Here is a 25,352-nt window from a genome sequence, read left to right as displayed (position 1 = left end):
TAAAGGCAACAGCACTCTTTATTTCCGCTGGAGGAAAACAGAACAGAGTTTCATCTCCTAGCTCACAACTTTGTCAAGAGCTCAATGCAAGGCTTAGTCCCTTTTTTTTTTTTTTTTTTTTCAACTGTGAAAGTCACAGTAATCCCCTTTTCAAAGACAGACGCGATTCCAACACAGACCACTGCCACCGTGCAAGGAAGTCACCGTTCCTGCAAACGCCGAATAAGCTAGTTAGGGATGCAAGCTGTGTCATTAAACAAATATGGTGCAGATCTACCAGTTCTAGTGTACACTGCCGGAATTTTAAGAGTTTGCTATGTAAAACAATGGATTATTGGTTTAAAATAGGGTTCCAAGTGACCAACCACCTGACTGGTTATGATCAAGTCCATTTTATAGTGATTTTATTGTGGTTAATAGTTGGTCACGCAGAACTGCCCTGTTTTGCCCAAGGAACCAGTGCAGGATTAGGTAGCAAGGTCAGACTGTATGTACCATAGGTTCTTCACACTTCTGCCAGCCAGAACCAAGGAATATTGCTCACATTTAACTACTATAAGGCTTTCCTGTGGCTGTACATTGTGTACTTGTGGAGTGCACTTGAGAGTCACAGTGTAAGTACTGTAAACACCGACAGAAGTGCAGATAAAATAGCTACAAATATATCGTATGACGAAAGACCTGAGGAAAGCTGGTTAAAACATACGTGTGAATTGTTACAATACCATTTTTATGAGTGTAGTCGTATTGGCTTGTTTTAAAATCAATAAAAATATTCAGATAAAAAAATATATGCATTCACATGAAGGATGAGCATTTGAATTTTAAAAAGCAACACACGTTTTCCCTTTCAGATGACAGAATTAAAACTTATCTTCCGATAAGTACACGTTAAAATTTCACCTGAATTCTCTTCTATCTGAATTTAGCACCTGCACACAGGCACGCACGCACGCACACACCCCAAGTGATCGCAAAGAAGCACCTGTATCTATCGCTTATTTTCTCGCTGCCCTCTGACTCCGGGAACTAGCTGGTTTTGAATCACTGCAGAAACTGCTACTTTACTGGACAGATGGTCCCATTTTAGGATCTAAAATGGCTACTGGCTACTTGTTTTGTCCTTTTTCAGAAAGCACTAGTTTAATCTTGAGCTGGGGTTAGCTGTTCAAGTATAAAATTATCCCTCTTAAGCAGGAGCACATGATAAAATCTCAGTAACTAGAGAAGAGATAATCACATATAAACAAAACTAACAGAAAACTTCTGTCAGCATGGTACACTGTCAGCATGAAGAACTACCCTATGTGTGTATATGCATATAGATACTCTTCCCTGTAACAACTGGAAGGAACAGACAATGGCTTTGAATTATTCAGAAATGACTAAGCAGATGAGTATTTCTTTGGTAAGTTAATGAAGTTTCCCTCCTGAACTCCCCATAAATCAGGTTTTCAAGCTTTACTGCAATCCTATATCCCGATGCTAAGCAAAATTTCCATCTGCTCTTCAATAAATACGTTTAGATAAAAAACTTTTCCTTCAAAGCTAAGACTGCACAGTCACAGAGCCAAATGCAGAGTCCCGCGACCTGAAACTCCCTCAAACAAAAATAAATCAGCTTTTTTTGTAGCTGATGATGCCAACTAAGGAGGCAGGTGAAATGTTTACTTAAGCAATCCAGGAGTGGTCTTCAGACTGACAGCTCTGAAAGCCTTCAGTCTTATGCAGATTTGGTCATCCTTATTTCAGGAGATCGCTACAGAGTTATTTTTCCACAAGAGAAAGCTGTAAAACTTGCTGAAGCTCTGCATCTTCCTCTTCACGGCGCTGCTTCTCCCGTTCCTCCTGCTCTCGGACAGACAACTCCATGGCAAGCTGCAAGTCCTTTTCAAAACTGGAAGGTTCACTGGGGCTGCTGCAGTGTGAGTTACCCGAGCTCGTTAGATAGCTCTCCTGCAGGGCCCTGAAGGAGAAAGAGAACTTCAAGAAGCAAGAGAGACAGAAAACAGTTGCTAGGAAGGATGATCGCAAGAAATGTGAAGTAGGCTCTAACTGCAAACCTGAAAATCTCTCCCCAGAGGGCAGAAAGCAGTTTTCAGGATAAGAGAGTAGTTGTTCTAACATCTATAAAATTCCCAGCGTAAAACGTGTTCTTTGAAGGTTCCGCAGAACCTTTCATACATGCTAACAAACAGCTACATTTTCAATGGGTTTCTAAAAGCAGTCTCGCCTAGTTTAAAGGTAACATCATTTCCACGTACAAGAGAGCCAGGATGATGCAGTTCTTTGTGTGCACAAAGATTTCTTTGCACTTAATTGCAGGAAGACACCACAGATACCAGAGCATATTCTCAAGGGTCCATTAAATACACGTTGCTAAGTTTTTAAGGATTACATAATGATTTTGAAAACAAAGAAGAGGTACCCCAGAGTGTGCAGCATCTCATAAACAACCATTCAATCCAGAGGGACCAAATTCCTAGTTTTAGGAGCAGAACTAGAAGGGCTGTGTGTGTTTGTTGGGTAAAGAATCCGTTATGCGCGCAGACCAGTCCCACAGCTGAGCTAAAGAGCTATACTAGATAAGCCAGGGAGGCCCAGTTTAGAGTCCTTGCTTCTCAGAAAAATCAAAGTTAGAAGAAAAGAGAGACCTCGAGTTCTGTGCATCTGCTACCTACAGACACAAAAAATTGCTACATTGCTTCATGCTACTTTTGGAAGTATTTTTGCTGTATCACTGCATGGCTTGGCATGAAAAAAAATAGTTACCTCTGATACTGTATATTGAAGTCTTGTGAATACGCAACTGCTCCATTGGAATGCACCCCCACTTCCTAGAAATGGGGAAAGACAGACAATTCCGCAGCAGTTAACAGATCCGCAGTGCAACTCACAGAAAGGTAACTCTTAAATCACTCTTAGTTCTTCTTTGAAACACATTACTGTATTTTCCTCTTCTGAGGTTCTTAGAAAACTAGGTCCTACAGTGGTTTAATTCAGAGATGCAGCTATTGCTGCACAGTCCTTGTCAAAACCGTCAGATCTGCACTGCACAGATTACAGCACACTTACTTTATTTCCACCGGATTCCAACAAACTCTGCTGAATGGCAAACTGCATGATCTCGTTATCTTCATCCTGCACGTATATGTTCCTACCGTCATCTTGGATGTGGTAAGATTTGGGGATCTCAAACACTGACTGGTCAACCTCGAAATTAGCACCTACGGAAGCCAAAAATAATTACAAACAGGGCATAGTATATTTTTACAAGTTGTGACTTAAAAAATTCTGATGAATGCTTTGGCATGATTAACTCAACTCAAAAAATTCAGATAAACCACCTGGCTAATTATACCAACAGGCTTTGAAAGACTTCTGTGGCAAACAAGCACAGCAGTAAGACAGAATGCAGTCTTTCTTTAGGATGCTGGCAGCTTACACAAATAAAACCAGCGTGCAGCAGAGCGCTAAGGTGGCTGAACTCTAATAAAACCACCTGGGAAAAAAAGAAGGTTGCAAGAGATAAACACCACGGTGGCTCTTCTGAGGTTATTCCTCATGAATGGGTCTGTAATAGCTCACAGGACAGAGTATCACTGGATGTACGCAGTCATGAGCATCCTACTCAAACCTAACCCACTCTTTTCTGAAAGAGCATTGCAGACTCAGCTGTGACTTACAGATATTTCGCATTCCACTTCCCATAGCGATACCTTGCACCAGACTTTAGACCTCAAAATACTGGGGAAAGCTTGCTAGAGCTCAGTTTAGTCAGTCTGGCAGGCATGGAGGGGGCAGAATGGGTCAGTACAACCAGTACCACACACTCCACATCCACTGCAGCTTCCCCTCACCTGTGAATGTTTCATTCTCTGCAGTTAACCCATCTCACTCTTCTGTGCATTCCGCTGACAGAAATGTAAAAAAAATGTGATCACTGCATCTTCCACTCCTTACCTGAATCACACTGTGCGCCTCCAACCATTTGCGACGCTGTTTTGTCAGCTGTCCTGCAGCCATTGACATTTTCAAATGTAATTCGGGCATTCAGCACATGAAATAAGGGAATTTCTATACGAAAGAGTACAAGATTTCTATCAAAAAGAGAACTCTTTCATTCACTTCCACACCTACAGCCACATCAAACCCTTACATGTTTATTGAATATATTCCACAAGCAGCATCCCATAATGACAAAGTATATAGTAACTCACTTCACCGAGAAGTTGCCCTTAGTCATTCTCACTTTCTCTCTGAATCTCTTATTTTATACTGAGATTTGCCAAATCTAAGGCATTAAAGTGAAGATGAAAGGGCTGGCAACAGCTCATTCTTACTGAAACGATACCATCTTTAAAATGATACTTCTGTACTGGTCATTCAGAACCTGGATTCCATCACCCCAGATGTACAAGACAATGTACATCTGGGTTCTCAGTTCTAGATATCAGTGAGGTGACTAGTAAGAAACTAACATTTTTTTGTAAATATATGCTGCAAAAGCAATAGAAAGAATGGAAATCAAGAAGATGCTACAACAAAAATCACTAAATATTACCAATTTTGACAGGAAATCCTGGTGGAAATTCCAGAGTGATGAAATCCCTAAGTCTGGCAAAATGAGCACTAGTTCTGGCCATCAGATCGATGATTGGAGTGACTTGTTCCATAAGAGACAGGGGAAACTCCTCACTCATCCACAAGGTTGCTTTAAATCTGAAAGTTGCATAAAAACATCCTAAATTTACAGTTTAGGAGCAGATGCAAAGCAAAACACATAACACTGCCACCTGCTTCATACATTTCAGAGTCAGAACAGTTACTGCTCTAAGAAACCCAACCACATTCCCCGACAGACTAAAGGCAAAGCACAGGAGATTACTAATGAGTTACAGCACTAGAGCAATTTTTTTTTTGACTTAATGGAAGAAGAATTAGACCATAGCTGAATACTTCAAGATTTCTCTTTTGAATAATTCTGAAAGCTGGGGGAAAACCACACTGGATGGTTGTAAAAATGGTTTGCAGAGATTACATGACTGGGAAAAGACAAACTAGAAATAGTTAAAATTTTATTTCTCACTTCTGCGTTCGAATGGTGACTTCTTTTGGTCTTCCTATGTCTCTACCTTTCAAATCAAATTCTGGGTCAAAGTATTCCTCCAGGGTAATAGCAGTAGGATTGTTACTTGTGGCATATTCTGTTGTCTTGGTTGTACTCTATAGGGAAAGAGAGGAAAAAAACACCACAAAAGTATGGAATAAATAGACAGGGGTGACTATAAGAAACTTTGAAGTTACCTCCTGTGAAGTCATTCATTCTCTATTTGAGACACCAGTGACAGACAGCCATAGACACAAGGGCACACGTTTAGACTGATTTCTATTGAGGTTTAAAATCCCTGAGCATTTTAGAGGCAGGAAAATCTACTCAAGTACTTTAGAGCCAGAAACCGATCAGTAACGCAAACATAAGCTACAGCATTTCAAGGCTCCAAATCATTTATTAAAGACAAAACTTTGATGGGGTATTTTAAAGAAAAATCTCAGGATGCATGCAAGATCTGCAACGCCATCCTGTTACGGAGCCAGCAGTTGGTGAATCTATTATCTGCTTTACTTCAGTACGCACAGATGCAAGGCAGCTTCTAAAGCCATATTGCAATCATTACCAACACATTTCAGAACAGCAGAGGATATATGGCTTTCCCCCGAGTTGCTGAAGAGCAGTGTGCTAACACGTCACTTTATCCTCTCATCATATCTTTGTCTGATGATCACCATGATAGCACCGTCTCCCACCTGAGGCTCCTGCAGGACTGTGGACATGTCTTCCCAGATTACTGGTGGGTGGCCGCTAAGATCTGTGCTCGCTCCGATTTATTGCCACTGCTCACCCCCCAGCTCTTGCTGTACTAATGGATTCGATGTCTTTTTCATAAGAGTGTTCAGAAGGAGGTTCCTGCTATTCACACAGAGCATTTGAGGGCTTAAAACAAACAAGAACATGCTCAGGGAAAATTTAAACCTCATAATCAAAATTGCTGCCCAACTAAGGAAACGAGGCGATTGCACACACCTAGAATTCCTATCGGCACAGGTCTCTGCGCTGCAGTGACCCGTTTTGACATCAAAGACACTCACCTGAGCACCATACTCATGCTCCACCGTACCCAGAAACGATTCCAGGGGGTTCCTGTCAGCTTCAGGTAACAGGAGGGAAAAAACAAAAAATCTATTACTATTAATTAGCAGTAAAATTTCCGTACACACCAGGCTAACATGCGAGGCTTCTAACCCAAAGCCAAGCAAGCCGTTCTGGTAAGCTTTACCAGACAAACCCAGGGCCTAAAGGTGACCGTATAAAATGGGTACAATACAGAGAACAGAGGCAAAGATTTTTAGTGGTTTCCCTCATATGCAGGTAGCTGTATTATTCACTGCGCCTCCCCTCCTGGGCCCCAAGGTAGGCCAATGAAGGCCAGCGTTTCCATACGAAGTTACTGGCTGGGCACTCTTTCCTTTAGTTTAAATACTAGAAGAAATTAGTGGACCAAACCAAAACAAAAACTCCAAACAAACAAAGCCTACGTGAATCTTGTAATCACAGCCAAAGCACAGAAAAGGCATGAATATATTCCAGAGCAGGAAAAAGCATGGAAAAGCGCAGCTTTTTAAAACTTGCAATAAACTTTCAGCAGTTTCGAAGGGCTCTTCTTTCCTCCAAATACAGCTAGGATAAACACGGCTTCATTTGTAGGCCAGGAGCCAAGTAACGAGCTACCTGACACACATCATGTGAAAGCAAACAGGGCAAAGTCAGCACAAAATGTATTGTCTATCTGTCTAGTTCTTCTGCAGTCACACAGAGAAGGTATCAGAGAGCCAAAAGCGCCAAAAGATTCTACTTATTTCCAGTTATCCTATAGGAAAACTACCTTTATATCTTTTCTTCTCCTCTTCTGTTAAATGTTCGGTTCGGATTTTTGTGACCACATTCACATTGTTTGCAATGTATACCTTTAAAAAAATAAAAGTATAAGGACAAAAACCAAAAAGCATCACAGGTTAAAAAAAAAAAAAAAAAAGAGTTCTCTCTAGTAAAACACCATGTACACAAATCTAAAGACAGAATAAAGCAGCATGGATCTGCCTCTCATTGACAGAGATCTTAATCTTTAACACACTGGTGATCAACAGGAAATGTTGCACTTTGATTTTTCTGTTCGCTTTGGTATAACAGAAATCCTACATAATATATTCTTGACAGACCTACGGCAAGGCTGAAACTAGGTGCCACCTGCTGGGCAAGTTGATAAAATAAGAAACCCTGCAAATCATACCCCACAGTACCTCCACACAGCATTAATCTTGCAAGCATCCTGTGCCAAAAGAATAGCAAAGGAGTTTGGTCATCGACTTGGATGACCAAAGTCAGGATGACAGAAGTCAGCCTCTCAACCAAGTTCCTGGAAAGCACATTTTACACGCTTTTAACTAGCTTTTGTAACTAACTAAACCAACCTCAAAACTAGACAGGCATTTCCAAGCTCGCTGGAAAGAATCCCCACCTGGGCAGAGATTTTAAGAGAGAACAGGGAAGAAAAGTCAGATAACACTGTTTCTAAAGAGAGGTCACTCGTAGGACCTTCCAAATGAAATTTAGTGATAGTTTAATTCTGCAGGAACGCCAATGAACCCCAATGTCCAAATGAATCATCCTGCAGTCTTACGAGAAAAACCTTCATGTAAATGTAGAAAGCTATTCAGCATTTATTCTTCTGTTAAATGAAATTATAAAACACGGTTTACCGCACAAATTCCAAAACCCAGAATAAACACAGACTTATGAATCAGGGAAGTTAATTCTTGTGATTCTTAACGTAAATTCCTAAAACAGTAAGGCTGTAAAGCCATCTTCAGAAATATTTCACTGAAGTGAAATACAAAACACACAAAATCAGTGTCACATGGAACAAATCTAAGCAACCATATGACTCATGAGCACGGTCAGGGTCTTTAATTTACCAGTAGTCTCTTATTACTTGAATTCATGATGCAACTCATGGCAGCGGGAGGCTGTTATTCCCTTGCAACACTGTTATGAGAGTGCTCAAGGCACTTCACCAGCGGGCTCCTCATCTTTTCAGCATTGAAAGAATGACAACATTCAAGAATTAATTAAATTCCAGTTTTTGGATAGAATGGAGTTCTAGCAGTTACGCTGACTCTTTTGCCCCTCTTCTCCTGAAATGCTTTGATCGTCCCTCTCCCCTAAAGCTCCTGCTGACGTTGCTACACTGCTTGAAGTTCCTTTACTCCAGCCCAGCTCTGCTGGCAACACAATAAAGCTCTTGATGGGAAGCTTAGAACCTGAAATATTCAGGAAATAAAGGCAAAACACAACCACGCTTCAGTTAGCTATAACACCTCTTAATTAAATAGAACAGGCTTTACCTTTGCTTCATAACCATTTACACCTTCCGCTTTTTCTGTCCTCCATACCCAGAATCCAGATGTGGTTCTGACAAAAAGTGAACACCACAAGCGTCTATACAGTTGCATTTCTACACAATCCCCAGCCCATTTTTCTAAAATTCTTCTGAAACTTTTGATACGTTACTTGATTTTTAACTCGAAAAAAGCACAGGTCAATCCGTCCTCACACACACGTATCACAAGAGGGCAGAGGAAGTTATGCTGTTTCTGTTCTGACGCAGTCTGTGGCCAAAGCCCAGGGGCTCAGCCAGAGATTTTAGATTGAGATATGGATACCTGAGCCACAGAGAAGGACAACAGCCTAAAAACTTACCAATTTGTTTTGTTTGACAGCCTGGGCACAACAGCTTTTAGCACACAGTTTAATTTCAAAAGTCATCTGTCACCGCAATTGGGGGAACTGGATGGTAGGAGTACTCCTGTCTAGGAAATCCGAGTTTCTGGATGCGTAGATGCTGCAGTTACTAAGGCTCAGTGAACATCACAGGGACACTGATTCTGGGTAGCTTTGAAAGGGTACCAAATATTCAGGAGAAAGATGCTGGAATTGTATGTGTCACTTTGAAAACACTTGTTTTGTACGATCATGGTGGTGGTTTACTGCACCACAGAGCACTCCAAAAGGAGTTTCGTAAAAAGGATTGACTGAGCTGACATACCTGGATAAATGCGTGTAGTAAACAAGGAAGATAAATATGCGTCTGTGGAAAGACACACTATACACATATTTTTATTTAAAGTATTAATGTGAAATTTCTTGCCCATTAGTTTCAGCATTATACATACAGATTTGGGCGAAATACAAGCTTGTAATGAGATATTAACATCGATCTCACTAATATGATAAACTGGAAGCTTTCTGCAGATCAGTTCTTTCAACTGGAAACTACTTGCCAAGCAAGAGTGACAAGCTGACCAAGCCAAATTTCTTTATCTAATGGTATGTGAAGTTTAAAGTCATCTAAGATTTAGCTTTAGAAGTTCTAATTACCAGGGCTTTTGAGAGTTTGTCTTTAAAGCTTTATTGCAAGGATGACCGTGCATAATCTTTAAGGGTTTATTTGTTACGAGAAACTTTGTATCTTACCTTTCAAAAGCAATATTTTTTGTATCAAGGCACGTATTAATAATTGGAGATGTAAGGCGTCTTTCCACATCTTTTCTTTTTGGTGTCATAGAGCCCAGCGTCAAACGCTTCATGTGTTGGGAAATCTCAAAACGCTCCGTTGTAACAAACTTATCATCGTGATTTATCTCAATTAGTTCTGCCCAGCCTCCAGTATCTGTTGGAAACGGTACATCTCAATCTAAAAAACTTAGCAACAGTATACCAGAATGAAAAACTACATTCTGTATAATATCAAATCAGGGAGGATGCTAATTCACTGTGTTTTGCACTCAGCTGAGATCAAATCTGGAGCAGTATCTAAAACTGTTTTTTTATTTGGGGGCTAGGAAAAAGTAACTAAAAGACTGAAGTCAAATTTTAGTCCTGTTACCAAATTTTAACCTCAGCTTTACTCAAAGGGAAGAAATTAAGCCATTATGTTAAACCACAAAACAGTATCTCTGAGACACTCACAAAATATATGTAGAAAACTTTTTTAAAATTCAGTACTCAGCCTCAACAGGTCTTTTTGAGCAAAACTGGGGTTTCTCATTGTGGCTGACATAGTATTTGGTGATCAATGGTGCAGACATGCTAAAATACTTACCTTCTCCCTTGAAAATTAAACTACGCCTTCCTCTCTCCCAGCTCATATTTTCAAAGCCCAGTAAAGTGATATCAACACGCAGCTTGGCACCACTTTTCCAGATGCGGCAGACATCACTTGGACAAACTCGAGAAACCAGTGGGACTGTAAAAGAAAAGGAGAAAAATGTAAATAGAAAATATTCAGGAGACTGAGCACACAGCAATTCTGAAGTCAAGCAGAAGCTATCTTGCTGATACAGGATTGCTCAGTACTACGGTCATTATTCCAGAGGAGGTGAGATACTGACCCTCTTTCGCTTTAAGTACAATCAACTTAGGGACAAAACCACCAACTTTAAAGATAAACACGAGAAGGAAAAGACATTAATTCAGACTAAAAGACATGAAATGGCATAAAGCCCATCTCCTAGCAGTCTTAATAGTTAGCTGTTTGGAAAATTAAGTCAACTGGAAGGCCTAGCGCTCGTTTCCTCAAAAGAAAAGCAGGTACTTCCCAAGTAGTCTGTGCATCTATATACGAGATACATATCACTGTCTTAATCATTAATAGCCAGAGAGAGGTAAACAAAACCCTGAGAAAAGTCTTCAGCAATGCTAGCAATGGCAAAAGTCTCCATTTAAAAACAAACAAACAAAACCCCCAAAAAACAACAAAGAACAAACCAACCAAATAAACAGGAAACAAAGAATAATTTTGCAACAAAAATACAAGAGGTCATTTTAAGATGTGAAAAGATAAGTATTCTGGGGAACAGATATTTCTCTGCATATCTTTGAGACATCTGTACATAAGCAAGTCCCGTTGTCTACAGTTTAGGAGAGGTAACAACGACCAGGTTTCTTACCCCAGCTAGTGAACTCCCATTTCATTTCCACATAAAAGTCAGGAGTCTGGAAAAGGAAAATACTTTGTGAATATTTCAAGAAATAGTTTTAATCTAACATTCATTACAGCATTTCTCATTAACATTTTAGAAAAAGGAAAACAAAAAGATCAGAACTCGAGACACGATAAATGAACATTAAAAAAATGAAATTGAAACTAACAAACATAAAAACATTGGCCTACCACTGCTGCTTGCTGATGAGCTATTCTTCCTTAATTTACTATAGCAGCAGTAACAACTTCAGGATTCAGCCACCAATATTGGAGTTCATGACTAAGGATTCCAAAGTCAAGGAAAAAGTCGCCATCTCCCACAGCGCTATGGAATACGCAAGTTGAAACGAAGAACACAATTGCCCATTTGGTTTCAGTTTACCTAACTGAATTACCTGAATGACAATTACAGTCTGGAGTAAGAGGTTTGAGCTAAATAATTACCTCATTAATCTTTTGGAGTAATTCAGGAACTCCCCCAAGTGTCATAGAAGTCTGCTGGTAGTCCCGATGCTGCAGAATCATTTGTACCATCTCTGGATCTCCTGTGCTGACAGCCTCATGTAAAACTGGAAGAAATCCAGACACAAGCTAGTTTCTGTTTGCCTCACAAGCAAAATACACAACATAAAAGCAGTCAAAACGCAACATCTGCAGCTGAAAAGTATTAACACACAACTTCTGGTTTCCAAGTTATCTTTACCTGTCCATCCCTGGGCATTCTCTTTAGTCACGTCTGCCTTGTGTTGAAGAAGGACTTTGGCAGATTCTATATAACCCAAGGAAACAGCAAGGTGCAACAAGGTCCGGCCTCGTGGATCACGTTGATCAACATCCTGTTGAATATCCGAGAGAGAAATAACGCTGAAGCTGTCCTATCAAACACAACTAATCTGTGCATACTGAGAAGTTTCTATAAACAAAGCTTGTCAGTAGTAATCCAGGAGTCAATATTCCCTAGCTATTCCCACGTACGAGTCTGGGGTGTACAGCCAGCTCGGTTTTCAAGCACTCTTGTACTGCCCTTCTGCACCCCGTGCAGTGCAATCCTACTTCCCCACAGAAATAAAAAGAGAAGCAGAACAGGGCCTAGAAAACCGACACAGTAAGAACTGGTATCACTGTAAGACATCGCTGAGTTCTTGTTGATGCTTCTCATTTCTTTTTCTGTAATTATTTCCCCTTCTGTCTCTCTTTCAGAAGACAGGAGTTCTAGTCTGCGTGCATTGCACCATGGACAGTCAACAGCCTGAGAGACCAGTAGACGGTTTAACATTATACAACATAATGGGGCAGGGGAAAAAAAAAAAGTAACAGGGAATACAACACCAATTTTGTATGGCACTTTTTTGAAAGTATAGAAGCAAATGGTATTTTACAAAGCATTCATTTGACTGACACACACAACACAATGAAGAGTGAGTGCACTTTGTACAAGTCACTAAAAAAAAAAAAAAAAACCACTACACAGGCATAAATATCCAAAACATGCAAGCACAACATACTCATACCTTACATATTTTTCACTATTAGCTTAGAGATTTGAAACAGAAGAGCATCTATAACTAAAGGAAAAGGGGAAAGTCAATAGCAGAATAAGAAAGGAAAGTTATTACGCAAGTTAACACGGTTATCTGACAGCATTAAGTTAGAAAGATCACACACAGAGTAGGGAAAGCTTCATTTTAAAGCATTCTCTTTCCAATTCTGTGGTGGAATACTAATTAATTTGCTCCCCCACTTCCTATGGCTCTAATGCCCGCTGCGTTGACAGGTAAAGACCTCTAAGGCATCCCTCCCAATTGTCTTTGCTGCTGTTAACCGGTAACCACACATTCTACCCGGCATTTGCCATACCAAGGGCAGCTGGCAAGTGTCTTTTGATTCCCTCACACACCCCTCCGACAGCAAGAAGCTTATCCCAAGGAAGCAGGAGGAAACATATCTTTGGAATACTTTAAAAAAAGAAGTTATTTAAAAGCAGAAAAAGGAAGTAAGAGACAGACATATTCCATCTTAACACGTTGCTCATTTCCTTACAGTATAAAATGTTTGAGGTTGGAAACAGCACTTCACAGGTGTGAACTGCAGTCTCAGATGTAATAAGCAGCAGAACAATCCTTATTTAATGGCAAACTTTCACAGGTGAGTACATTATTGAAACAGGAAAAAAAATACACAGAAGCAACGTGCCAGTAAGGTTAAAGATTTTATTAAGGAATAAGATCACATGAATTAGATAAAAAGTAACTGCATTCCAAAGATTCTCCCAAAACCAGGACAGGAGCATGCTCTATGCAAGCATTAGTAAATTGTGGTGTACTGTTAGAATTGCAGATGATAGTCACTAGTCAGGAGGTGGCACAGCTGATCTTTGGCTCATATACTTGTGGTGTCAGGTATAATGTAATTAATATGCTCTGCTTTTGCAAACTGTACTCCACACTACTGAATGTCAGAGCTTTTACATAGCACCTCAGCAAGAAGGATATTTGCTGCTCGAGCTCTGCTGCAGCTTTTCAGGCCATTTCCTTACGTCATTACCATTTCTCACTTCGCTGTCCCAGAGAGGGAACAGCTTTGTATTTTTCTACCCTACGGCATGAAACAATGATCCATTTTTTTCTACTAGAGATGCTGAAAACATTCCAGCCAGTATAAAAACGCTGCCCCAACAGTCTTGGACAGCAACGAAGCTGTAAGAACTGCTGGTCCTCAGCAAGCTAGAGGCTGGTTTTATCTTTGGCAGCAGCAGCCACCTTTGCTGCATGTTGACTTCCCATTAAGGTAAGCAGTATTTATTGCTTTTCTGGCCCAGAAAAAAAAAAAAGTCCATCCTGTCTGCTCTTCCTGATCTGTTTCAATGACTCGTAATACTTTACAGAAATCTATAGAGCTATTCTGCAATTTGCACGCAAATGCTCTGAGCGCAGCTTTACAGATAAGAAGTCAACGTTTAATATCTTACCTAACAAAAAGTATATTCCTACGCCTTCTTACATCACTCCCACAACCACAAATAAATCAGTAAAGAGAAAGAAGCGCAGCAATCCCACAAGCCCGGCAAACACACCTGGCAGTACATAGAGGTTACGTCTCCCTAGAAAGGCAGTAAGCGAGGGGCACCAAGCCCTGTACCGTGGCACTAGCCCTTCTGGGGTCACCAGCCCCACAGCAGCCCCTCTACCCCCTGGGTACCCCGGTTACCTTGTCCTGCAGCTCCTCGTCCAGCCGCCTGTAGTCATTATTCCAGACCAGGACGTGCAGGGGAAACGCGCTGCTGGCCCTGCCAGGGGAACTCATCATGCCACACACCTGCAGGAGCGGGGGAAGCAGGGTGCCTACCCTCACTGTTCCCCCCTTCTTTGTTTTGGAGACCCCAGACTACCCAAGCACCGACCCCCTGAGCTTCTCCTCTCTCCTGGCACCCGCCTGCCCCCGGTGAGAGGGGAGAACACCGGGCCACAACCCCCTACAAACCCTTCACCCTGCTCCAAGGGCTGCCCCATGCAAAGTCACACTCCTGGGGGTCCCCTGCTCCTGGGCAACACCCCCCCCGCCCCCACTCTTGGGGGTTTCCCCTGTTCCTGGTGCCTCCCACACCTGAGGGCCCCCTGCTCCCGGGCACCCCCCACAGCCCCACACTCTCGGGGATCTCCGCTGCTCTTGGTTACACACCCCCCCCCCGACTCCTGAGGGCCTCCCCTGTTCCCGCTGCTCCCCAGAGCCTGAGGGTCCCCTGCTCGTGGGCACAACCCCTTCCTCCCCACAGCCCCACACTCCTGAAGGCCTCCTCTCCTCCTGGGGCCCCCCACAGCCCCACACTCCTGAGAGCCTCCTCTCCTCCTGGGGCCCCCCACAGCCCCACACTCCTGAGGGCCGCCCCTCTTCCCGGTGCCCCCCACAGCCCTCCTGCTCCTGGGTGTCCCCCCCCCCGCTCCCGAGGAGCCTCCCCTGCCCCTGGGCTCCCTCAGCCCCAAACCCCCCGCCGCCCCTCGCCTCAGCCCCGTCCCCGCGTCTCTCCTTCTGATCTCTCCAGGGCAGCGGCGGGGACGGACCACAGCGCGGCGGGTGCGGGGGTGTGCCTACCCCTCGGTTCCCCTCAGCCTGCTGCCACCGGCGAGCCCACGGAAAGAGGAAGTTGCTGCTCCCCGCTCACCCTACCCCCCCCGCGGGCGGGCAGATGGAGCGTCCCGCCCGCGAGCTGCCCCATCGCCCTCCGCGCGAGGGGGAGCGGCAGCGCGGCATCAGGCCGGACGCGGCGCTGAGCGCTGGATGCTCCCCCCGCCTTCATGGAGCGTTGGTTTCGCCCGTCCTGCCGCCGCCATGGTGGGTGAGGGCAAGGCTTGATGGAGAGCAACATCTTCCGCCAGCCTGCGGGGCCCGGCTTCCGAAACCTTGTTTCTCCCAGCACCCCCCCCCGCCCTAGTCGGGAGGGGACAGCAAGTAAACCGGCGTAGCCTGAGGCAGGCGCCTGCCAGGGACAAACGTGGCCAACCAGGCTGACTACCGCCCTTTTGCCAGGAGCAAACATGGCGGCCTACGGCTGGGTTCCCCATTGCGGAGCGCAGGCCGGCGCCGGTGCAGGCAGCTTGGTGAATAGCGCCGGCGGCGGAGCGGGCGGCGCTGCCGTGCGCATGCGCGCTGGCGCCTCGGCCGGGCCGCCTGGCGGGGGCTGGCGGCGGGGACCCGTTAGCGCGGCAGGAAGCGCCCGCTCCCGCCGCCGCCGCGCACCATGTCGAAGCGCCTGAGGAGCAGCGAGGTCTGCGCCGACTGCAGCGCTCAGGGTAGGCATCGCCGGCGGCGCGGCGAAGGCACCTCAGCGCCCGGGCGAGCCCATCCCCCGCTCCTCAGACCGGGCAGCGGCGCTTCCCCCCACCCCCCCCCCCACCCCCCTTTCCCCTCAGGCGCTGAGGGGGCGCGAGCAGGTGGTGGCCCTGAGGGGCGGGAAGCGCGGGGGCTCCGCTGGGCCCGGGGTAGGGTGGAGCAGCTCCTGTCAACGGGACCACCCCGTCTGCCCGGTACCCGGGGCGGGGGGAGCGCGGGGCCGCGTCCCGGGGGAAGGCGGCGCTCCCGGCGCTCTGTTCCGGGGGTGTCACCACCTCGTAGCGGCCCCTCGGCGGCGGGGAGCCGCTTTGGCCGGGTTTGGACACGTTTTTGTCCGTATCGGGCCTTTTTCCTGAAGGAGCCGTTGTCGGTACGCTCAGCCCTCCCTTCAGTTTGCTGTCACGGTAGGTTGAAAGGCGGTCGTCCGGCTGTTGGCCCCGTCTCGGCCCCTCTCAGCTCTGGGGCCGGGTCCAGGTCCAGCCCGTCGGGGAACGGGCCCGTGGACAACGCTGTGGTTGTGCCCAAATCCGGACCCTCTCGGCTTCGAGAGAAGGAAGGCATTGTGTAAAGAAGTGTTCCAGTCACGGAGGTAGAAGGTGGGACGAGGGCGTAGGTTGTGTCACCGAAAGGGACAGTGGCTGTGTTGGGGGACTTGTGAAGATGAAGATAGTTTTGGAGACAACCCTTGTTCTGAAGGTCAGGGGAAAAGTAGAATTTAGACTTGTTAAGTGCGTGACTTGCAGCACAGCCTGGGCTGAGTGTAGGTGTCCCAGACTTCCAAAGAAAGGATGTTCCGAAGTGTCCAATAGGCTCCGATTGGAAATGCTCAGTGAGCAACCTGTGTTCTGTGTTGACATGCACATTGCCCGTCTTATCCTGCAGATAAATTCGGGAGCTTATTGAAACAAATGTTGTTTTCAGAGGTCAGTTGCATCTCCTTTCCTGACCATCTGTAGTTTTGCTGTTCTTATATTTAAAACTGTCCAGTTTCGGTTGTGGGTTATTTTTTTTTTTTAGCAACTGGTGTATATTTGTTGTCTTTCCTTCTCAGAGTTAAGTAGTTTTTGTTGTTTGTGTTCTGTGCTGATTCTTCCAATATAATTACTTGTGTACATACTGAAATGAATTAAAACACTCTAATACTGATAACATTTGAATGGCCAGAAGGTGTGATGTGTAAAATTGGACTTCTGTTAAAAAAAGTAAAATAATAAAAAATCCAAGTTAACTCCCAGGGAGTTACTTTTGTTACTTCTGTCTTCACAGAATTTTGTTTTCACAATACGTAGAGCTTGCATATCTCATTGTAGGCAGTTGTCTGTATCTCATACAAGGTAGCATATCTATGCTTTTAAACATCAATGGTGTTATGACTCTGAGATAAAGTTGTTTTACTGTGTTTGTATTCGTTAAGCTTGTCAGGAGCGTGCAATGTGTCAGAATTGCTATTCGGGTAATCTTGTAAGCCAGCCTTTTATTTGGTTGTGTTGTGACATTATAGCATTGTCAGATATTTACTTGATCTTGGTGAAGAAATTTGCTGGCTTATCCATATATATAAAGAAATCTTAACTTAATCCTTTCTTAAATAAAAAAATCAAACTCCTCTTTTACTTAAACCAGAGAGAATTTGTCAGCAGGGTGTTGGGAGCTGCGATGTGTGCAGTTCTGTTGGGAGACCTAGGGGGGCTGCAGCCTTTTCACCCAGATCTGGTGTAGCAAAGTGCAGGATTCCTGTCTGCTGGGGTAATTAGTACGTGCCCCTTGAACTTCATGAATATAGGTTTTGTTTCTATGGCAAAGTATGAATAGTTTCCTTTTACATGAGGTGATTTTACACATACTTTTCTGGTACACTTCCTATTCTCAGGCAGGAGTTCACTGTTCACACAGTTCAGGCTTGTCTTCATCACACACTTCCTGTTTTGAATCACTCGGAGAGATAGGTTAAATCTGTTTTCAAGCTTCTCCCTTGTTGTATTTTGCTGTCAGCTTAAGCATATTTTGGTTATGTCCATAACTGGATCTCTTTTAAAAACGATTCAAATAAATTCCAGCACAGGCACTTAATTAAATTTAAACCTGAAATACCAATTTTCCCATAACCTCACAGTATCTTCAAACTGTCTAACACTGTATTCCTTCTCCCTTTCCCATCCCCACCTGTTACTCGAGAACAAATAAATAGTACTATTAAAAAAAACTTCTTTAGTTAAACCCGTGTGACTCAGAAAACAGGTTGCAGTGCTTAACTTCTCACCACTTTTTGATCAGTCCACTATCCACCATACACACTGTTGAATCTGCTCTGTTCCCTGTCATTTGCGTTTCTGAACTGGGGCCTGAGCTGCTGTTGGTCATCTCTCTGGCCTCCCCAACGCTTGGTAGGAGCAAAGAGCGTTCTCTTGGCCCACTATGCTGAACTTGTCAGTTCCCTTGCCAAATCTGTCTGTTGTCTTTTTTTTTTTTTTTACTTTATTGTAATCTTTTTTTTTTTTTTTTTTTTGCAACACAGCATCCACATTTCCAATGGTGCCAGTTTTTGACAGATTCTACATAAACACAGACTCTTTCATCAATGTGATTTCTTTTAGGTAGAATATACAGATTTTTTTTCTTCAGAAGAATTTTCAAGCCACATTTCTCATATGAAATGACCAAATAAACAGCAACTGACTTTATCATGGCTAAAGGGCTGCTGTTTGGGGCCAGTTAAGTTAGGTATTGAGATGGGTGTAAAGAAAAAAGCAAAACAAACCATGATGACTGTCAGAACACTGAGGTTCACAAACAGCTGTAGCTAGTGATTGAAACGAGAAAGGTAATGGCTTTCAGAAGAATCCTATTAGTTTATGAATGAATGTGTGATAAGGTTGTCTGTAATGAAAAGGGACTAGACTCATTAACCTGGAAGGCTGCCTCCAGTCTTGGGTTGCTAGGTTAGTGCTAATGCATCTCATTTCGTTGTTATTTTTCTTCCTTCTTAGAAGTGAAAGTTGTTAAAATAATGGAATGATTTAATAAGGAGGTTGCGTGCTTGTTATTAATTTGTTTTTTAAATTAGGTTAGGGTTGGGTTGGGTTTTTTTTTCTAAAACATATGCTTTAATTTGGCTCTGGGCTCTGATAGTTATCATCTGTGAATAGATCTTCCCATCCCTCATGGTCCGTGGTTTGAACAGGTTTGCCTACATTGCCTTCAGCACACACACAACATCGACTCTGCTTAAAAACCACAACTATGATCAGATCTCATGTTTCAGGGATTCAGTAAATCTATTGCATGGGTCAGAGAAGACTTTTTTATGATGCACAATGGCTTAGATGTATTCTGACAGGATGCAGAAGATCTCTCATCAGATACTGGGTTTGTGTTGTACTCTCTCATTTAGCCTCAAACTCACCTCTGAATTTGAAATTAAGAAGAATTTTCCAAAACAGAAGAGGTCTTGAATTCCTTTTTCTTTCTCCTGGGATGCACTAGATATGAAGATCTGTCTTGCTACTCAGTTAACGCAGAGTTCTTGGCATGTTGAGTGTCTTGTCACTAACAGAAAACTGGAGTTTCTTCTGAAGACTGAGCTAAGAGCTGCAGAGGGATTTCAGTTTAACGTCCCGTTGTGCATATATTCAGTTTCAATCTGATGTAACATTCCTACTCGGTTTTATATTTTTTGATGTTTGAAGCTACATAATAGCTAGTATGTTATTTACTATGTCTACCTTCCATCAGTTGACTTTCTGGTTTGCTTATTAGATGGTTTCAATTTGGATCTGTTCAGAGGTGAAGTTAATTTGCTTGACAGTATTTGATTTTACTGAGCCCATAACTTGACACGTATGTATCTTGCTCTGTTTTTTTTTTTTTTTTACTGTGACACACTTGAGTGTCTTTATTATTTAATGTGGAAATTAAAAAACATTGTAATAATATAGAATTGAAGACCAAGCAGTATGTGAAAAAGCATGACTACTGTTACCACTTTTTATTTATAGACTTCTGAGTTTTTCAAAAGACTGGGTAGGTACTAGTGTTAGAAATATTTCTGTAGGACTCCACTAAATGATGTGTAAGCCCTGAAAGAAGGTAATAAATTTAGTGTCCTGTTACACTTACAAAGGAAAGTATTCTATTTTCATAGACAGAACTGCAAACAGTGGGGCTTTTTTCTCCTTGCTGTCCTAGGACTCCTACATCCACAGTAAGTGCAAGGGCTGTTATTTCCCTAGCATCTAGAGACCCGGCAGGATTCTAACATTTACAAGCTCATATAATGGCTTAGCTGTAAAGCTAAGGTTAGAAGGCAGGGCTCTTCATTTTAGACTCTTTGCTTTAAATGTAAGGTCACATTGCTTTCTGTGTTGTAATTAATGTATTCTTTTTCAGATCCTTGTTGGGCATCTATAAACAGGGGGATTCTGATCTGTGACGAGTGCTGTAGTGTTCATCGAAGTTTGGGGCGTCATATCTCTCAAGTGAGACATCTCAAGCATACACCATGGCCTCCAACACTGCTGCAGGTAAAAAGTAAAACTGTGTCTTACTTCGTTAAAACTATATATATTTTTTTTTAACCTTTTTTAATGGAATTTAAAGCGCTAAACTTTTGTTTGAGAGGGGTTGGACCTTTTAAGCTTTCTTTTTCTAAGGTAGTCTTTTATTTCTCTCGTTTTGCCATGGTCTATGCCTTTTTAATTTGATACCTTTGTTTTGGAAGGTCACCTTCAACTTTTCTTTCAGACTTCTGCAATGCATCTGCTTCAACCTAAATTTTCAAGCCTCTGTTTTCAGTAGAGCTGCTCTTGGGAAGAGTAGGGAATTTTAAGGGGGTTCCTATTACATTTCATATAATAGCCTCCTAGACATGTGCCTGGTTCTGATATCCCAGTAGGTTCTGGGTGCTGCCACACAGAGTATGAATCTCTGTTGACTTGCTCTCCGCTTGAAAATAATTATAGCTATTTGATTAGTCAGTCTGTGCAGCTAGCTGCAAAATTTCTTTACTACCTGTTTGTATACATTTTGGATTTCAGATGGTTGAAACACTGTATAATAATGGTGCTAACTCCATATGGGAACATTCGTTGCTGGACCCTGCCTCTGTTATGAGTGGAAGGCGCAAAGCTAGCCCACAGGATAAAGTGCAGTAAGTGGAAAATCACAGAATTTTTATTTTTGTAGAGGTGTGATTATTTTATTCAGCAGTGACAGAGGCAGCAAGGTATCCATGGGAACCTGTGTATATTCTGTTGCTGGAAGAGAACAGGAGTAAACTAGTTATTTGTTCGGGTTTTTTGGTTTGGGTTTTTTTTTGTTTTGTTTTGTTTGTTGTTTTTTTTTTTTAATTCACAATGATTAAATTTCTACAGTTTCTTGCAAAAATGGAAATACATTGCTTGAATTCTCTGAACTATTGATTCCTGACCTCTGGCTTTTGAATAGTGAGGACCCTTACTAGTACTTGAATCAAAAAGCTTCTAATTCTCATGCCATGTGCTTCAGTTAACTCGGTGCTGCTAATGAGATTGAGTTTGGTTGATCAATTAAAAAATTTGAGAGAGGATTTCTGTTACTGAATATGGTGTTTAATTTTGAAATGTAAATAACTGCGTATAGTAAGTATAGATCTTAAGTTGGCATAATTATAAGTTCAACGTTTACTTCAAAGAAATATACAATACATCCTACAGTCTGCAAACATTTTGAAGTTTGTAACAAAAGTATGCTCTGTATAGCTAGACAATCTGCACTGGGTTGTTTGATGAAAAGTTGAATGAAAATACTTTTCTGTGTCTAACTTTGCTACTAGTAGCAAGCAAAGATCTAATGCAATCTTCACTTGTGAATTTTCCTTTTTCTAGAGCATCTGTATTATTGTGAAAGCACTAATATTTATTTTTTTTCCCTTCTGTTGCTTGGGTTTCTCTTTACAGTCCCAATAAAGCAGAATTCATTAGAGCTAAATATCAAATGTTAGCATTTGTTCACCGCTTGCCGTGCCGTGAAGATGACAGTGTTACTGCCAAAGATCTTAGTAAGGTTAGTATGTTTTTTCTGGCAGTCTGCAGAAGCTACAACTTCTGTCTAATGTAATAGTGAAATCTGACTGAATTAATTAGTTGCTTTTAACTTGAGATAACTATTGCTGTTCTTCAGCGCTACTACGTAAACAAACACAGCTTGACTTCAACTCAAAGCCACTTTTTTTTTTTGTCATGTATGTCGATAATGGAGATGTGGAAGGTTGAGAGGCATCAGTTTAGGTTAACTTGGAGCAAAATGTTTAGGCGAAACAGTTGTAGCAAGAATTCTTGCATACCCATTTCTAAAAGCATGGCTGAAAAAACAAATGCTGAATCAGTTATTCCCGCTGTATTAAGTACAATTCTGCTTCTTTTTCAGCAACTCCATTCCAGTGTAAGGACAGGGAATCTGGAGACGTGTTTGCGATTACTCTCCTTAGGAGCTCAAGCCAACTTCTTCCATCCTGTATGAACACTTTTTTTGTTATTTTGATATACAATCCATTCTTACAGTTTGTAATATTTATACCTATTTCAGCTGGTACATATTATATTTTGATCTTCCACTCGGACCTCTCGATTAAGTAGATATTTTTCTTAATAACTTGTAGGAGAAAGGAAACACCCCGCTCCACGTTGCTGCTAAGGCAGGACAGATTTTACAAGCAGAATTATTAGCGGTTTATGGTGCTGATCCTGGCACGCAAGATTCCAATGGAAAAACTCCAGTTGACTATGCAAGGTAGAAGGCTCTGACATGTGTGATGCTCGTATATGTGATGCTCTTATATATTAGCTGATGTTCATAAATCACATGATGAACCTGCTTAGATATGTTTCTGTCCTGAAAATAGTTTGATTATTAAATTCTAATAAATACTTTTTCCAGAAAGAACAAATGCATAAAGAATATAAATAAGCATTTTCATCATTTCGTAGCCTGTATTATCCTGGATGCTTGAGACAGCAGGTGTGATCCCAATGAAACAGGCTGTGCCAATCTAGCAGCTCACAGAAAAGTGATCTAAGGACAAGAGTTTCTGCAAGTTCAGTGGATTAACTAGGGAATTGCTGTAGGAGAGGGCTGGACTGCACAGATGGGTCAGGGAGCAGGGGGTGGAACCAGGCTTTTTAGTGGCAGTGAACTGTTAGGTGCATCCAGTCGCAGAATTGCACCCTCAGGAAAGCCTACCTTTAGAAAGGCTCTAGGCTTCCCGAGGGCAGACAACATTCATGTCAAGAAAGATTAAATTAAACATGAATCTCCCTGCTGATCCGTTGGGCAGTAATGAGGCGTTGCAAGACTTGCAGCACACCATTGAAGATTTTTTGTGTTTATATGCAAAATTGGACATTACTGATCAACCAGAAGCTACACATTTGTGTAAATAAAACATCCTCATTGCTCTGGTTGCTTTTCAATTGAGGCCATATGTGGAATCTGAAGACTGAATAAGTTCACTTGGTTGCAGAACACAATATGCCAGAATATTTCTATTTCTCGATGCTATTAATCAAATGTGAAGTCGGGTGAGCTTGCTGCAACTGTCTAGAAAACTAAGTAATGTATTCAAAATAGCCTACATAATCTGTCTTTTTTTCTACAGCAAATCAGTAGGCAAAGGTTTTCAGAGTTTTCACTGTCTCATTTTAGGAAGTTCATAAAAGTTTATCTATAGGTTTTTTGCCCACTGGAACGTATTGTTGAAAATCCTGCTGTGACTCTGTGCTGTGTTGATAAACTCAAACGTGCACAGCGTTGAACAGTGGCTTGTACTAAATTTATTTCTCTTGACCATTTTTTAATTTTTTGTATGTCTCAAAATGACTAACTAATGTAATCTTTGTGTGTGTGTAAACCAGACAAGGTGGGCATCATGAACTGGCAGAGCGTCTGGTGGAAATTCAGTATGAACTCACAGACAGGTTAGCTTTCTATCTCTGTGGCAGGAAACCAGGTAAGCAGAAAAAAACTACACTCTGCGATCTTTCAGTATTAATTATAGAACATTTCAAACTATGGTATATAATGTGTGTGTCAGTGTTACTGCACTTTATATGCATTTCAAATATTCTAACTTTATATAAATTACACAGGAAGAACTAAAGAAAGTGTAAGATGGAAGATTAGTGATAATGCATTTAAAATTCATATAAAACTGCAGGATTTTAAGTATACCTAAATTAAAAATTAAGTTCCTTTCTGTTTTTCCACAAATATGTGTTCTATGAGTGGAATACACCTGAAAGTGGAGAAACTGACATACAAGATCAGAAGAGTACTGTTTAACTTCGAGTGAATTGCAGGGAAAATACAAATTTTGTGAATGTTGAATAGTGTGCAGGAGATACTGTAGAAACTCTTCTAAGTAGTTTCTTCTCATTGAAATGCAAAAGCAGGAGAGTATTCAATTAGGTGGGTACCTTTTGAACACAAGCACACTCAAAAATTTTTAGCCATTAGGTGCCATAAAGGCACTTATGTAAGAACTTTTTTTTTAATGGAATTTTAATACACTTGATAAGCCTTAATTAGAATCTTTGATAACACTGGGAAATTGTGGTAGGAACCTTTTTTTAAGACTTGCTAGTTTCCTATAATTGGAAATTGAGTAATTACATGCAAGATAAATTATTCTGTGTTTGCCTGTTGCATATCATCTTGGGTTTCTCATTACTGTGTCTTTTAGTAAAACAATACCAGCTGTATAGCCTGACAACGTTAAAAACTATAGTCTGGTAATAGCCTATTAAAGTGCAATTTGTTTTCAACTCTAGAGCATAAAAATGGACAGCACTTTGTTATACCTCAGATGGCAGACAGGTAAGATGCTGATTCCATGGCATGTCTGAAAACATCAAAATAAAAACACCATAATAATAAAGTTTCCTTTCTTTTCTGAAACAACTTTTAAGCTTGTTGTCATTGTAACCTTTTAATGTCTGCCTCTATCAATCTTGGAAGCTTTTTTTTTTTTCCTAGAAAAAATATTGGCATTTAAGCAAAATCATAAAATTATAGACATGTACTGTATTTCTTAAAATGCAGGGGGAAGGTGAGACAATTATATTAAGGGAACACACACGGGGATTCCTCGGAAACAGATTTTGTAAATAATGTAAGGACCGATTGGGGTAGTTCCCTGATACAGCATTTTGAAACTAATGCTTGCAAGATGGCTGCATTTTTTTTTCCTGAAAATATTTATCCTTTTGATCCATTTGAGTGCTTTTAACTTTTGGTTATGATCAATGAAAGCATATATGTATAAAACATACCAAGTATTAATTGTAAGTACCTATTTTTCTTTTATTGCTGTGCAATTGGAAATAAGACGGCTGTAAGTAAACTGTTGTTCAACTTATTGCTTGCAAAATTTCTATGAAAGACTTGTAATAA

General features: G+C 41.8%; 2 protein-coding genes across 3 annotated transcripts in view; one reads left to right on the top strand and one right to left on the bottom strand.

The window, feature by feature from the left end:
- ANKRD13A (ankyrin repeat domain 13A) lies at nucleotides 1–14,529 on the bottom strand. Its single transcript, XM_082491495.1, has 15 exons — nucleotides 14,310–14,529; nucleotides 11,806–11,938; nucleotides 11,547–11,671; nucleotides 11,068–11,113; nucleotides 10,221–10,364; nucleotides 9,593–9,788; nucleotides 8,464–8,530; nucleotides 6,945–7,026; nucleotides 6,151–6,209; nucleotides 5,090–5,226; nucleotides 4,565–4,722; nucleotides 3,964–4,077; nucleotides 3,076–3,227; nucleotides 2,773–2,837; nucleotides 1–1,966 (listed from the first exon to the last, which is right to left on the bottom strand). The coding sequence occupies exons 1-15, from the start codon at nucleotides 14,406–14,408 to the stop codon at nucleotides 1,768–1,770; spliced, it is 1,776 nt and encodes a 591-aa protein (XP_082347621.1). The 5' UTR covers nucleotides 14,409–14,529; the 3' UTR covers nucleotides 1–1,767.
- Nucleotides 14,530–15,753: 1,224 nt separating this feature from the next.
- GIT2 (GIT ArfGAP 2) overlaps nucleotides 15,754–25,352 on the top strand; it is a 33,011-nt gene continuing 23,412 nt past the window's right edge. For both annotated transcript variants that reach the window (XM_082491681.1, XM_082491680.1), the window contains exons 1-8: nucleotides 15,754–15,889; nucleotides 20,316–20,449; nucleotides 20,963–21,075; nucleotides 21,863–21,968; nucleotides 22,332–22,418; nucleotides 22,564–22,694; nucleotides 23,816–23,910; nucleotides 24,731–24,776. In XM_082491681.1, the coding sequence (XP_082347807.1) occupies nucleotides 15,838–15,889; nucleotides 20,316–20,449; nucleotides 20,963–21,075; nucleotides 21,863–21,968; nucleotides 22,332–22,418; nucleotides 22,564–22,694; nucleotides 23,816–23,910; nucleotides 24,731–24,776 (764 nt within the window). In that variant the 5' untranslated portion in view covers nucleotides 15,754–15,837. The remainder of the gene's footprint in view (nucleotides 15,890–20,315; nucleotides 20,450–20,962; nucleotides 21,076–21,862; nucleotides 21,969–22,331; nucleotides 22,419–22,563; nucleotides 22,695–23,815; nucleotides 23,911–24,730; nucleotides 24,777–25,352) is intronic.

The sequence above is a fragment of the Vanellus vanellus genome (genome assembly GCF_965231255.1).
Source record: "Vanellus vanellus genome assembly, chromosome: 16".
NCBI lineage: Eukaryota > Metazoa > Chordata > Aves > Charadriiformes > Charadriidae > Vanellus > Vanellus vanellus.
Note: the sequence above shows the minus strand (reverse complement) of the source record. Positions and strands in the feature narration are given on the sequence as shown.

Bases quoted from the DNA above. Each gene is read 5' to 3' on its own strand.
- ANKRD13A (XM_082491495.1), bottom strand. From the start codon at position 14,408: ATGATGAGTTCCCCTGGCAGGGCCAGCAGCGCGTTTCCCCTGCACGTC. The intron at 11,114-11,546 runs GTAATTATTTAG...TTCCTTTTCCAG, and splicing joins TACTCCAAAAGATTAATGAG to ACTCCTGACTTTTATGTGGA. The intron at 3,228-3,963 runs GTAAGGAGTGGA...TGGCTTCCGTAG, and splicing joins AGGCGCACAGTGTGATTCAG to GTGCTAATTTCGAGGTTGAC.